Source organism: Phyllostomus discolor, chromosome 2 (genome assembly GCF_004126475.2).
Source record: "Phyllostomus discolor isolate MPI-MPIP mPhyDis1 chromosome 2, mPhyDis1.pri.v3, whole genome shotgun sequence".
NCBI lineage: Eukaryota > Metazoa > Chordata > Mammalia > Chiroptera > Phyllostomidae > Phyllostomus > Phyllostomus discolor.
Genome location: NC_040904.2, coordinates 25,080,749 through 25,095,518, shown reverse-complemented (window position 1 = coordinate 25,095,518; position 14,770 = coordinate 25,080,749). Strand labels below are relative to the sequence as shown.

General features: G+C 40.6%; 1 protein-coding gene across 1 annotated transcript in view; it reads right to left on the bottom strand.

The window, feature by feature from the left end:
* GFM1 (G elongation factor mitochondrial 1) overlaps positions 1-14,522 on the bottom strand; it is a 37,582-nt gene extending 23,060 nt beyond the window's left edge. The window contains exons 1-10 of the mRNA XM_028504506.2: positions 14,316-14,522; positions 12,844-12,996; positions 11,414-11,546; positions 10,772-10,976; positions 8,872-8,988; positions 6,823-6,973; positions 5,618-5,775; positions 4,258-4,342; positions 1,695-1,832; positions 91-192 (exon numbers count right to left, since the gene is read on the bottom strand). Of these exons, the coding sequence (XP_028360307.1) occupies positions 91-192; positions 1,695-1,832; positions 4,258-4,342; positions 5,618-5,775; positions 6,823-6,973; positions 8,872-8,988; positions 10,772-10,976; positions 11,414-11,546; positions 12,844-12,996; positions 14,316-14,405 (1,332 nt within the window). The 5' untranslated portion in view covers positions 14,406-14,522. The remainder of the gene's footprint in view (positions 1-90; positions 193-1,694; positions 1,833-4,257; positions 4,343-5,617; positions 5,776-6,822; positions 6,974-8,871; positions 8,989-10,771; positions 10,977-11,413; positions 11,547-12,843; positions 12,997-14,315) is intronic.
* Between the last annotated feature and the right edge of the window lie 248 nt (positions 14,523-14,770).

Below are 14,770 nucleotides of genomic sequence, written 5' to 3'. Positions count from 1 at the left end.
GGTTGTTTTTCTGAAGTACTGAATGTACTGCATACAAATGCAGACTTTTGAAACTCAAGTGGTAAACAGTTTTGAAATTAAATGACTTACCATAGAAAGTCCACTATTATCTTTGTTTGTAAATGTGTCTCCACTAGCACAGTCAATGCCAAACAATGCACAGATGTCTCCAGCAAATGCTTCCTCAACATCCTAAATAAAGAAATAACAAGTCATACAAATCAGAACAGGGCAGCTAGACAGTACTTGCACACTAAACCCACTGAGCATAGACAAACATGGCAGAATCTCCCCATGAATTTTATAAAGAATTAGCTAGAACCAACGCAACGCCACCTGTGGCGAGACATACCTTAAGCTGGGCCCTTATTTAAATCACATTTCACCAGACAAGATTTTACTCTAATGGGAACTCAGAGCCCCAGCAGCATTACTGGGAGTGTCCGCAGTGCTGACGGAAGGCAGAGCCTCACAGTTCTCCAGTGCCTCGCGTGGATTAAAAGTGTGGACTAGGTGTGTTGCCACAGTCCCACAACAAGATGCGTATGACAAAGGTGTACAAGAAAAGCCTACAAAGGAAGTTCTGAAAACAAAGGCAGGAGAATGGAGTCCCCTTTACTTAAAATAATCTAATTTCTCACAGATGCATGCAGTTAAGAAAACAGGAAGTCTAAGAACAAAGCACTGGTGCCTCTAAACTTCCTTGTTTTTGTCCTTTTATATGATAGTTCATTCATACCAGCTGTGGCTGTGAATGACCAAGTGTGTGTCTTACTTTAACGGTAACACAGCTGTAAAATTCTCATGGTTTCTGGCCCACAAAACAGCTGTGACAATCATTAATCTCTCTAGCCTGCCCCCTGCTGCCTATATCTCAAAACAGCAATTCTGTCCAATTTTGAAAGACTGCCTATGCATCTTCCAGGAGATAGGAAAGTTACGAGCAACAAAAATGACTGAACATCTGAAGATTTTGCGTAGACTAGTAAATCTCTCCAGGAACACAGGACTGAACTGGGAAAAGGTGAGAGAAGGAGACAACCTCACACACTTGGTATTCCTACCAAGGCCTAACCCTATGTATGGATCACAGACGGCTAGGACAGATTCAGAACCAATTCAAGAATTCAAGCCAAAATGTATCTCCCAGACCAGACTTTAGAGCTCTGAAACCTGCAGATGGATGCTAACACCATTAGGGCCATTCTTGGGGTGGGTTCTACGAATATAAAGCTCTGGCATTACACAGAGCTTCCAGGCCGGCCATATTTCAGAATTTTTTACTGAACAAAATGGGAAAATGTGTGAATCTACTATTCTCACCCTTCAGAACCACAGTTCCACTGTCCTAAAAACCTACTGTATTCTTTGTAATGACAGCTCTTGAGGATAGTGCTGAGTTTGTGTTCTGAGTTTGGGGAACTAATTGTCCCCTCTCCTTCACCTTGGTCACTGAGGAAATCCAGCTAACTCACAAACAATGGTATAAACTGTGTGTTCTTAACATCTGTTAATGTAGCCCAGACTAAAGTGCTACATTGGAATTGTGCCACACCTAACTAGAAAGGAAGAAGTTGGGAAAACACATTCAATGGCAAGTGATTTTCTTGTGGGCTTGGGATACCAAGAGAGTAGACCTATTCCGCCTGCAGTGGAGGAATCTCTGGCCGCATGCATGGTGACCAGGCACTTGCCTCCATCATGTCAGCGTGCATGCGCACCAGGCGCTGCACCCGCACTTTCTTTCTTGTTCGCGCGTTGTAGATGGTGTCACCCTTCTTCAGCTGTCCTTGATAATTGCGAACGTAAGTTAACTGTCCAAAGCGACCTGCCTAGAAGTCGAGATTGGGTAAGGGCAGAAAGAAAAAAAAACACGTAAGAATCAAAATCAGGAGGAGAACTTCACAACTATCTCCAAATCTTCCCTCACTAATTTTAGTAGTGTTGAATATAGGTAATTAAATGGTTGTGGTATTCTTTTTGGTATCACAATCCAAAATAATACTTCTGCTCTCTCTGAAATAAAAGTTATTAGAAAAAAACTTTAAATTATTTACTTAAGGAATTATACTTTTGTTTTCTGTATTATTTTATAATTTTAGTTTAAATAATAGGACATAAAAATAAGGTATAATTATTGGAAAGACAACAAGAATATCATATATATAATAAGACACCTAAAAAAATTGATAATCACCTGGAAATCTTACAAGTGAGAATTTTGTAAAGTGGCTGAATATAAAATGAATAATTAAGGATCAATTTCTCTTGAATAATAACAATAAAACACATATTTAAAACTTGACAATTCTTCCCATATTAACTTACAGGTCTAACAAAATTGCAGTCAAAATCCCAAGAAGAATTTTAAACATTTAGTTAGTGATCTTAAAAGTCATGTAGAGGAATAGGTAAAAAATAAAAAATGAAAATGTATGTTAATGAGAAGAAACTAAGACTAATATAAAAACATTTCAAATCCTCCAAAACTTAAAAAGTATAGAACTAGCGCAAATCAGACCGAACATTCCACAGAGTACGGTATAAACATCTAAAACAGTTAATTCCTTTATCAACAGGTGACGTGGGAGACTCGGCATCCAACAGAACGCAGCAGCACCGTTCAGAGTTCAGAGCCGTGGCTGGACAGCTGTCGGAGGGCGAGGAGGTCCGCTGGGCCCTGCCTCGCGGCACACGGCACAGCAAGTTCCAGTTGGGTTAACAGTAAAAAAAATCCCACCAGAAAAAGTAGAAAATAAAAGAAGTGTTTATTAAATATATTCAAACAAGAGAGTTTCTAAGGTTAAAACTGAAAGAATGACTGAAGATAAAGATTCACAGACTCGACTATATAAATTTTAAAGTACTGACTGTTTTTAAAAAATTAACTTTATTAGAGAAAGCTCATACAAGTAAAAATCTTTGACCCTATTTTTTTTAAAAAAGGCAATTACAAAAGAAAAAACACAGCTGCATAATACAGTATATGGAAAAATATTCTCTATCATTAGTAATTAAAGCAAGGCAAAATACTAAAATAACATTTTTCATTTATGAAGTCAGCAATGATTTTAATGGTAATATCCTGCTGATAAAGATTCATCAAAATAATCTAATACATTAATTCTGAGTATGAAAGCAATTTGGCAATACAAACCATTGAATACTAATATATTCTGTACCTTTAATTCTATAATCATTATTCTGGGGATCCTAAGAAAGTATGCCCAAACATGTATTTTTAGAAGCTTTATGTATAAAAATTGTCACTGCTATGTTATTTCTACTTTATAATTTAAAATTACCATTTTTCTCATCTTACTGATGATAAAAATTACATTATAAAAATTTTTAAATTTGGAAAAAGCCCTCAAAATAGAATTCTGTCCATACCACTCCCAACGTATACACCTTTCTTTCCCCACATAAAGTAATATGAACAGAAGCAAAGACACCCCAACAAAAAAGCATACCCAGCAACCAAATCTTGGTTTCTGACACCATTCTCTTTATTAAAAGGAACAGGACTCCCAAAGAAGAGGCCGATTCCCAGGGCAGGGAATATCCAAGACAAGCCTGGAATACCCTGCACTGCCAGAAAGGGAAGGATGCAGGCAGAAAAGCAGACACTGGGGCACGTCCAAGGAGCCAACTGAAAGAGCTACCAGGGCCAAACCTCGTCAACCTAGGCCACAAAACAAGTAACATACTATTGAACTGTAATTCAAAGTACCAAGTATTGTATTTTGCTGTGTATAATGCGCCCCTTTTTGCCCACATTTTGTAGGGGAAAACAAGGGTGCGCATTACACGTGGGTATAATGACTGCACGCCATGGGGATAATGATGAGTACGATAATCCCGTGTGCAGTGCGCACAGAACGCAGGTGCGCATCATACGCAGCAGCTCGGCACACGTGGCAAATGCAGTACATGCCCTTCAGTCCATACTGACATAAACAAATGACTGAATACATACATAAACGGGGAGAAAGGACAACTCTCCCATACAGAAGAATCCCGAGTAACTTAAGTAGATGTTGCCCCCTCAAGGAGGTGGAGCGTAATCTCCACTCCTTAAGTGTGGGCTGTGCACAGTCCCCTCCTTCTACTGAGTCAGCATGGAAAGGGAGAGAAAAGAGTAGCAGTGGAGAAACCTACAACCAAATAGGTCATAAGAGTTCTTTTATAATAGGAATAAAAGCCTAAAGGAAAATTTCTACATATAACAGTTAAATACAGTAGAAAGCCACGTACCTCCAATTTAAAAGCCAGGCCTACAAATGGGTGGGAATTGTCTCTCTTGGAGTTCATTAAGATTTTGGTTTTCTCTTTTGAGTCACTTAAAGTAAAACAAATACAACTCTGTGAGATACAATATGTGATATTTCTTTTATATCAATTTGTTTCATCAAAGAGTATTATCTGAGAAAAAGCGCATGTGCCAAACACTCTGACTTCACACATTAGTGAAGTTTCCCTGAAAGAAATCTGTAAGAATAACTTCTTTGGCCTTAGTCATTACATTGGGACAGGTCCAGAGGAAACTCAAAAACCCACAAAAATGGTCTGATAGAGAAAGAAAAGCAAAATACAAGGTCTGTCCAGAAGGTATCCAGCCATGTAATGTTAAAATAAACATTCACTGAAGAAGATACAAGATACAAGAAACATTGTACATAGGACAATGATGTCTCAGTTTCCTTCAAAGTAGGCACCTTGGGACCTCACACAGTTCTCCCAATTGCCATCAGCTGCCTGGTCATATTTTCCTGAATCTCATCGACAGTCTAAAATCTCTTCCCTTTCAAAGGTGGTTTTAGTTTTGGGAAAAGCCAGAAGTAGCAGGGTGCCAAATCTGGGCTATAGAGGGGCTTAGTCATGTGGGTGATTTGATGTTTCACTAAAAATCTCTGCATAAGACATGATATGTGAGCAGGCACGTTGTCATGATAAAGCTGCCAATCACCAGTTTCCTACCGTTGCGGCCTTCTGAATCATCTGAATAGTTCCCGTGGGGGAATGTTCAGGCCTAACGCAAAATTTGATGCAGATTCATTGCTCTACTCGCTCAGTCATCTTGAATGTGATGGCCACACAGTGCACATGCTCACTCAACAGCATCTACCACCCCCACTGACTAGTACGGTGAAATTGTCATTGTTCATTCCTGGGCATTCCAGTCCACTCTCCTTGGCTTCCAGGTTTACATCGATATTGTGCAAACCATTCTCATTATATTAACAGTGACTGGACTTCTTCTGGACAGACCTTGTAATCAATGAGAGTTCAAAAAAAGTTTTTGGTTTCACGTAGCCTTTTTTTAAAAAAATTATGACTGAGAACAGCTGGTCCCAAGTTTTTCTAATGATGTAAACCTTGATGGATAATAAAACAAACAATACTTCTAACTCACAAATACAATGTGATATGGAAACTGGAATAATAAATATTTTTGCATGTGCCAAAATTGTTAGCCAAATAGAAATGGTAATTGTTTTTGTAAATTATGAAAAGTAACACAAACACAACTACAAGAACACTTCTTACATTCTTTCATAGTGCATAAAGGTCAAAGTATTTCTGCATAAACTAAGAATCAGTTTCCAAGACTTACTCCTCTTTATTGAGAATGGCATAATTCTGGACTTCAGATGGATTTGGGAGGTATTCTAAGACAGCATCTAAAAGAGGCTGAACTCCTTTGTTCTTCAAGGCACTTCCCACAAAGACAGGAGAAAATGACCTAGTTAAAGTAGCTCTTCGGATTGCAAGCTACCAAAAAAAAAATTAATGATTAGTCAATCCTAAAAATTACACTTTGTTGTTCAGACCAATTACAAACTAAAAAATGAAAGAATGTATTAATATTCCTTGGAGTATTGGCTCTACTGGACATTAGAATCAGGTCCTCTATAACTTAAGGTGAAAATACAAAACAAAAAGAAAAAAAAAACAAATAGCTTTTCAGGGCTAAAATGCTGCTTTCAACACTTTTGGAATGTCACTAATTTTTAATTTGACAAAATTACATGCACACACTTAGAAGACACACACATAGAACAGTGTAAACAGCATGCTATAAAACACTATGCTAATTGAGTAAAATAAAGAATATGTATATATATATATATAAATCTCTTGAAAGATACACTGGCAACTTATTAACTGGTTACCTATTTAAGGGAGAGGGCAGAAAACTAAGCAGCTGTGTACTTTTGCATATTTTTAAATGTTTAAACCACAAACATTTAAAAATTGTTTCATCTAATAAAAATATTTAGTGTCATCTAATAAATAACTGATTTATTTTCTTTTTTTAAAGAACATACATACTTATTGCTGTAACATTTCTATATTTATCTTCTTTCTTAATAAAAATGTTCTCAAAAGATTGGCTGTTGGTCTTTTTTTCCTAGAACAAACTATGATTCCCTTTCCATCTTAAGAGATTACATAACTCAGTTATACAACACAATATATACATTATGTAACACCTAACTGAGTTATGTAGAACTCTTACATGACAGTAATAGGCATGTCAAGTATATTTTGAAGAAACCAATTATGTTAAATAAATTTACTCCAATTTCATTAGTAAAACCCATGCATAAAAGCATCATGTTCAGGTCCATCCACGCTGTCACAAAAGGTAAGATCTGTTTTTTTTCTTTTTTAATTTTTTACAGCCAAGCAGTATTCCATTGTGTAAATGCACTAAGAAATAACTTTTTTAAACAAGGCATCATGTTCACTCCCTGAGAAACAAAACAAAACTTCTCTATTTTTGCTTAATATAAGACTTCTTCTGAGAGCACTTGCCTTTAAGTCAGAAACTGAGGGGATTTTTTCTTCCAGGAACATCTCACCAAGCTGCTCATCTGAATTGGCAACACATTCAATCAGCTCCTGCCGGTGGTCAGCTGCCGCCGCCCTGAATTCTGCTGGAATCTCCTCATATCGAACGATCTGGCTAAGAACAGAAATGGTTTATTTGGGTACTTTAAGGATATGCAATCAAACATATAAAGCACCAGTGAAAAAGTTAAACTAATAGCTAACAATCTTTTTAGATGAGAAAAGGCTCTCATATATTTGTATTAATATGGTAAATAATACCAATAGATATCTTTAAAATTCAGACAGCAGGCAAAACAGGCAAAGCAAATTGCTCCAGACTGTACTACTAGTAAATGGAAGAGCCAAGATTCAAAGCCAACCTAACTTCAAAGCTATGCGAACACCTAAATATTTCATTAACCAAATTAATCAAAACACTGCAGTCTCTTGACAAGCAGGATCAGAGACGTGACTATTCCTTTCCATTCGTAACAAACGCAATCACGTAATCTTTAACACAGACTATGCCATTTTCTAGTAACGAGGGTCACCAAACACAACAGACTCATCCACCTTGGCAGCAGCTCTCCACCCTCTGGAGGCCAGAGAGGTGAGAGTCACAAATAAAATACATATAGTGAATAAGCAAATACACTTGATAGATGAAATATTAGATGAAAGTTTTCAAAGTATTTTAAAAATGAAACTAAAACCAAAAGAATAATCTTTTCAGAAAAAAATAACTAAATAAAAATAGCTAATTGCAAATAGTTCTAAAGAATGTTCTTCATAATCTTTAGAGCTTAATTTCTTCCTTTCTAGCAAGCTCTCTGGTTCCTTGACTTTTACATCAGGATCATCAAAATACACGAACCCAGTGGTCTAGGGTTGGGAAAGGGGGCAGGTTTATTAAGAAGCTCCATCTGTGGTTCTGATGTAGTCCTGGGGAAGTGGACTGATTGATTTATTTACAAATATTTGTTCAGTCCCCACTATGTATCAGACAGCCCTTTGGCTGGTGAAACAGCAGCGAGCAAACCTGATAAAAATCCCTGCCTCCTGGGCCTTACACCCACTTGAAGGAATAACAGTCCAACCCTGTTGTCACCACTTAGCTGTCACACAAGAAGTGTGAGAAACACTCCGGCTGTGGGACAGCTCTACAGGCCAGCTGCTGCAGATAATTCTCCGTTCAATGACCACGACACCCTTTACCCACCTGCCAGGGCAGGGACCCCAGCTCACAGCAGAGGTAGGAAACTGCCAGGCTGTTGGGGCCACTCCTCAGAGCAAGGGTCATGTATGACCCTCACACTGTCCAGATCAGTGCCACTCAAAGCGTGGTCTGCAGGCCTGGGACAGCAGCATCATTGGGAGCTTTCCAGAATGCAAATTCCAGGCCAAACCCTGAGATCTACAGACCCGATCTCTGGAGTGGGACACAAGAGTATGTGTTCTAATAAGTTCTCCAGGTGACTTTCCGAATGCTGTGGTTTGATGACCACCGAGCAATTACAGCGCTTTGTATGCTAAAGTCACCCAAAAGCTGACTGACAAACCAAATACTGTGTCAAACAGTTACCAATTTGCTTCTTGTACACCTAAACATCTGTACAAATTCTAACTGCCTTTTATACATTAATATTTTTATATTTGTAATGCCATGAAGTAGGTAGAGGAAATATTTATGATTCCTAGTTTCTTACCAGTTTTTATCACAATACCCAGGACACAGCTGCTCCCTAAAAGTCCGAGCTACATTACTGACCCAAGTTGAAGGCCTTCTATCACACGATACATGTCATAATGGGATGTAAATATATTACCCAACAAGTAACATACTCTCCCTCTGAATGAATACTAAGCAAAATGGGAAGTAACTAGGATTAAAGGCATTAAAACAAAATCATCTTAGAGGATATTCTTCCAGCAGCATTTCAAAAAAGTGTTTATGTTTCAAGAATGCATCCTTTCCTTCTCTTTACTACTTTCTGAAATGTAAGAATTTAAAGGTATATTTTTAATACTTACCCAAAGTCCCCATCAAAATAGATGGCTCGTTCTTCAATAAGATCTATAATACCTTTAAAATCACCCTCCAAACCAATGGGTATCTGCATAAATGCTGCATTATGACTTAGTTTAGACCTAAAACAGAGATAAAGATGAGTCAACGGCAGATGTCGTAGACCTCGGAGGGTGTCATCAGCAGGTCAGAACAGAAGACAGAAAGCAGCTGGGAAGAGACTGGTGGCCAAACTCGTCATGCCCAGGAAGCCACAACCCCGTTTCGGCAACAAAAAGCACTCTAAAAGGCTGGTGGGATAACCCTGCCCACATCGAATCAGCCGACTCCAGCACCCGACTCCAGCTTTTTGGACAGGTTCTGACAGGAGAACTCTCAGCGCAGGTGTTGAAGTCAGACACTGATCACCAGCCTGTAGCCGCCACCAGGCGCAACCACTGACCGGGAACTACACTCACAGGCTGGGATTCTCGATTGACAAGAGCCATGGTCTAGCTCCCACTGTTTGCTACGGACTCCAGGTGCCCATCTATAATTATGGACAGAAAACAAGATGTGCCCAAATATTTGAAGGAAACCAATAGCTTAAAAGAGACATGGGAGTTCAAGAAATAGTACTAACCTCCAAGGAGCAATTTACTAGAAGAAATAAAATATAAAGGTCTGAGAAGTAATTACCTCTATTAATAAGGACATTGCAATAAAAGAGAAAGTTTATGTAAATTAACTATATATAACTGCTGGAATTAAAAAGAAAAACTCAGGCTAGATCACTGCAGGGCTGCAGATGAACAGGCGATGAGTGAACTGGAACACTGACCTCGATAATTCACTCACTGTTACCAAACAGAGACAGAGAGCAGAAGAAAGTATGGAAGAAAAGTTAAAACACAGAGGCCAGATCCAGAAGTTCCAAATTCTGTCCAGTGGGGATTACAAAAATGAGAAAACAGGTAAAAAGGGAGTGATACAAACCAAAGTGGTCAAACAGCTGCTAGAAAAGAATGTTCCTGAAATTCAGAAAAAGGCTTGGCAGGAAGAGTCCCTGCATTGCCAAGCACAACTGAAATATGAGTAATAAAGGTAAAAAAAGTGAGAATGTTTCATTTTACCAAGAAAATATTATAAGTATGTAGTAAAGAAAAATTTCACTCTCGTATTCTCATATGCATCACGTTCATCAGAGCGGCACGGTCACTCAGAGTTCCTCAGCACCCTCTCTTTTGTCACCACTCCCAGTCTTTCCGCTCTCGTCACCTTCGCTGCCTACGGCCATCAGCTCTGCCTTGTGTGAGCTGGGCCGAAACTCCACAGCTCCATTCACACGTCTGCAGGAGGTAAGAAGTGGAACTCTGACTCTTTCCAAAGGCTATCTGAAATACACAGAACTGTGCACAATGGAACACGCTATGAACCGGGCTCTGTCTGGTGCAGACAGGAAGGGCTACTGCTGCCTTAGCAGGCGTTTCACCACTGAGAGCACGGGGATGCAGCCCGCTGCTTTGGGCCTCAGCTGTAGTCCTCGGGCTAAGGTGAAACTAAAGAAGATCCTCAACATTTGTCTAAATAAATGCAAAGCACTTTTAGTATCTACTCGAGGTTCTAACTTCTTTAATTGCAGCAGAACAGAAATTGCCAGACTGTTTTCTGAACTCACCCTCTGCATCCCTACAATTGAGGTCCCATTCTCCCCATTTTATAGAGAAGGCAGTCGAAGAGATCACACCACCCACCAAACTACCGACTTCAGTGTTCCGTTTACTGAAATAAGTCACTCACATAAATACATTGTTTAAAGGAGGGGAAATGTAAGAATAAAGGTTAATGATACTGGATGAATTGTCTTGAATACAAAGTTTGTTATCAGACCATCACACCCCCCCTGTCCTTTGTAAAGTTCAGTACCTCATTTGCTGCAGCGCCCTGGTGGGGTTGGAGCCCATCCGGTCCAGTTTGTTAATGAAAGTTAGAAATGGAACGTTGTAGCGCTTCATCTGCCGATTCACAGTCATGGTCTGGCACTGCACCCCTCCGACCGCACACAGCACCAGGATGGCGCCATCTAACACTCTCAGGGCCCGTTCGACTTCTATTGTGAAGTCCACGTGCCCTAGAGGAGACAAAGAAGCATGTGGTGGTCTTAAAGAGCAGTGTGAATTTTTATAACATGTATAATTACAAGTCTTTGTATCTCTGCTCATCACATAAGTCTTCTAATTAGAATATGAATTTAAATCACCAATACCGTTCATCACCATAAGGTCCAGGGGCCCCACAAGATCACTTCAAAGAGATACAAGGGCATGGGAACCTCTGGAATCAGCTACAACATGTGAAAGGTACAGCCTTCCTAGTCACAATTTACTAGCACGATTTTTCAGGGAAACCACAGAAGGACGAGGTGCTCTAGGTCCCAAGTCAAAGTTCTCTAACAGGGACTCAGTCACACTTTTGAGTGTTATTTGATACTCAAAAATGAGCTGCATCAGAATAGCTAAATGTGGTTTTGCCCAAACAAGCTGCAATAAAACCAAGAACTGAACCCACCAGGAGTGTCTATAATGTTGATGTTGGTATCTTTCCACACGGTGTAGGTGGCCGCTGACTGAATGGTGATTCCTCTTTGTCTCTCCAGTTCCATGGAGTCCATGACAGCACCAACTCCGTCTTTCCCTTTCACCTAAACACAAACACAGCAATTCAGACTGCTCCATCCCTGCATTCCAAGAAGCAAAGAAATCTTTACTGAGATGTAGCCGGAACACAGGTAGTTAACTGATGTCATCTGCAGAGAAGCCTCATTTGTCAAATCATGTCACCTCATGAAACAGAAAACACTACAGGTCTCGCCCTCCATTACTTGCCTGACCCTGCTTTCATCGGCGTTCTCAGCGACTACCGCCAGAGCAATCACCCCGTCTCAGAGCCATCCCTGCCCCTTCTGCACGGGCCCTGCCCTCCAGCCTCGTGTTAGTCTGTGAGCGGATGTTTGGAGAACAGAATTTTCCCTGCTCTGTGCTGCATATGGATTTTGAGGCCCAGGTGGGAAGGACTCAGCTTTTAAAGCATGTGATTTAAGAAGATGATCTTCATCTGAAGAAATATTTTTAAGTGGAGAGTTAAGTTACTCAATGATAATGGAATTTCTTCAGGAAAGTTTCGAGATTTTCTTTTCTTAGAAAGTTGGATAGGGAGAAAGAGAGGGAGAGAAACATTGACCAGTTGCCTCTTGCACGTGCCCCAACTGGGGACCAAACCTGCAACACAGGCAGTTGCCCTGACCAGGAATCAAACCTAAAACCTCTGGGTTTACAGGACGATGCCCAAACAAATGAGCCACACCAGCCAGGGATGATATATGTACTTTTAACTATTAAGCCCATACTATGTATCATTTTAAATCCTTCCACTTAACACTATAAACATCTCTCCATAACATTAAAAATTATGTAAATGCACCCTGGCTGGGTGGCTCAGTTGGTTGGAGCATAGTTCCATATACCAAAAAGTTGCGGCTTTGATCCCTAGGTCCAGGCAGGTATGGGAAAGCAGTGGGGTGGGGCGGGGGGGGGGGGGGTTTGGCGGGGGTGGCAGCGGCAACAGATTGATATTTCTCTCTCACATCGATGTTCCTCTCTCTCAAATCAATAAACATATCCTTAGGTGAGGATTAAAAATACAATAAAAGTTATGTAAGTACTATTTGGATGGTTGCCTAAGGGTACATCATATTGACTTAACACTCTCAAAAGACAATCTACTGGTACTCAATACACCTACTAAGATGGTCTCTAGAGAGATTCCTTAGGGCAACATTTCAAGCCTATTTGAACTATCCACTTTGTGATAGGAATTTCATTACAGATCCACTGTAACCCTTCTTTGACCCTTTCAGGTTTTGTGAAGCTTATTAAATTGTAACTATGAAACCACGAAAACAGAGCTCTAACTAATCTGGAATCAGCATGAACCACTACCTCATGCATCTTTGCAATTCGGCCAGTGTAGTAAAGCACTCGTTCTGTCAAAGTAGTTTTCCCAGAATCAATGTGAGCTGAGATTCCAATATTTCTTATCCTTTCATTAGGAATCACCCCTGAAGAACACCATCGGCAGATCTTCCAATTAATCTGAAAAAGAAAGAAAGAAAGAAAGAGAGAGAGAGAGAAGAGAGAGAGAGAGAGAAAGAGGGAGAGAGGGAGGGAGGGAAGGAGAGAGAGACAGAGAGAGAGAAAGTTAGTTCAATTCATTGCACAGCAAGAAATAGCTGGCTTGGTGCACATCTCTCCTCCAAGGATTCTCCATGGACACAAAGCATCATCCCAGACAGCCTGGAAAGGCAAAAGAATAAGTGTCTCCATCTGCAACTCTTGAAATCAAAGGAGAAACTGCAAGAAACAACAGAAAAAAAATATATCCTTAAAAATAAATAAATCAAAAAAGAAATATTGAAACAATTAAATAAATGGGGTAGATACTTTTACTGAAGGTTACAGGTTTGAAACTATACACTCGGTCTGATAAAAATAAAAGGACAGCTCCCCACAAATACTTGAACAGGAAACAGTTCTTGGTTTAAAATTTACTTAGGTTTTCCCCTTCCCCTTTATTGTAGCTCACCACAAGCAAGGCTATTCCAGGGCTTGTATGCCCTATGCAGTGGTGAAATAGCTCCCAGGCAGCCTACTACACAAAACAATGACATTTTAAAAAAATTTATTGTAATCCTGGGGAGGGGGGAAATCTTGCATTTTATGGAGACAAGACACGATATAAACCTCTGAAGCCACTTCTGGGAAAAGGAAAGCAAAAGACCTTGCAAAATATGGGTAAAAATTAAGTGGAATCTGGATGATAGGCGCTTAATTAATTGAGTCAATGCCAGAGACACCAGCAAACGAAACAAATGAAGTTTGCATGATAGGAAAGACTCAACTCCTACCTAACCTTACTTCTTCATTCTGCGCCCCCCGCACAAGGCAGAAACAAGACCAAGGAAAAGGACCAGGACGTTTGAGCGCCAAATCAAATAACCCAGGGTCGTACGAAAGAGAGGGCAGCCAGACTAATGACGCTCTGCAATGAAGAGAGCACTTGATAATGAGTCAGGAGCTCTGGGTTCGAGGCCTGGACACACTAATTTTTCAGCTGTCTTGACCTTCACTCCAGTCACTTCTCTTTAAGGTGGTTTACCAAAAAGAAGAGCCTTAACCATAAATCGGGGGCACTCAAACCTCCCAGGGCAACCGAGACGCTGTTCAAGAATAACAAGTAATTGTGAGGGCACGATGGGCTTTTCAGCACAGAGACACGACGCTTGTATTCAGAGCTGTCAGTAACCAGTTGCCAGGAAGGGAGGGGGTGTTATTACCTCCCTGACCCCAGAGGGACACAAGGTCCCGGGGACAGTCCCTAGTTCGGTCTAGTCTCGCCGGGCACTGATAAATACCTGCTTCCCCTGCCAGCCCGGGACTGCCGGGATCCGCGGGAGCGACCCGCGTCCCAGAGCCGTGACAGCCGCTGCGCCCAGCAGCCTCATGACAAACGCAGAACAGGTGCGGAGGTTCAGCTACTCCGGGTGTGCTCAGCAACAGGCACCGCAGCCAGACCGTTCAAAGTCACGCCTGCGAACAGTGCCGGACGAGCACTTCCGGGGTGAAGGACACAGGGGTGGGGAAATAAGGGAAAGAGGGAGGAGCTTCCGGACCTCCGAGCAGAGCAGCGCCATTCGCTGCCTGGGCGCCATCTGCCGGCTTGGAAGAGAAAGTGTCGTTTTGCATACTTGCAGAATGATGCAGCTTTTAAACGTCAATGTTTTGCTGATATAGCAATGTGGAGATATGTTTGTAACAGAATTTTAAGTGAAAAAAATGCAAAATTGTTATATATGCTATTAAAAATATA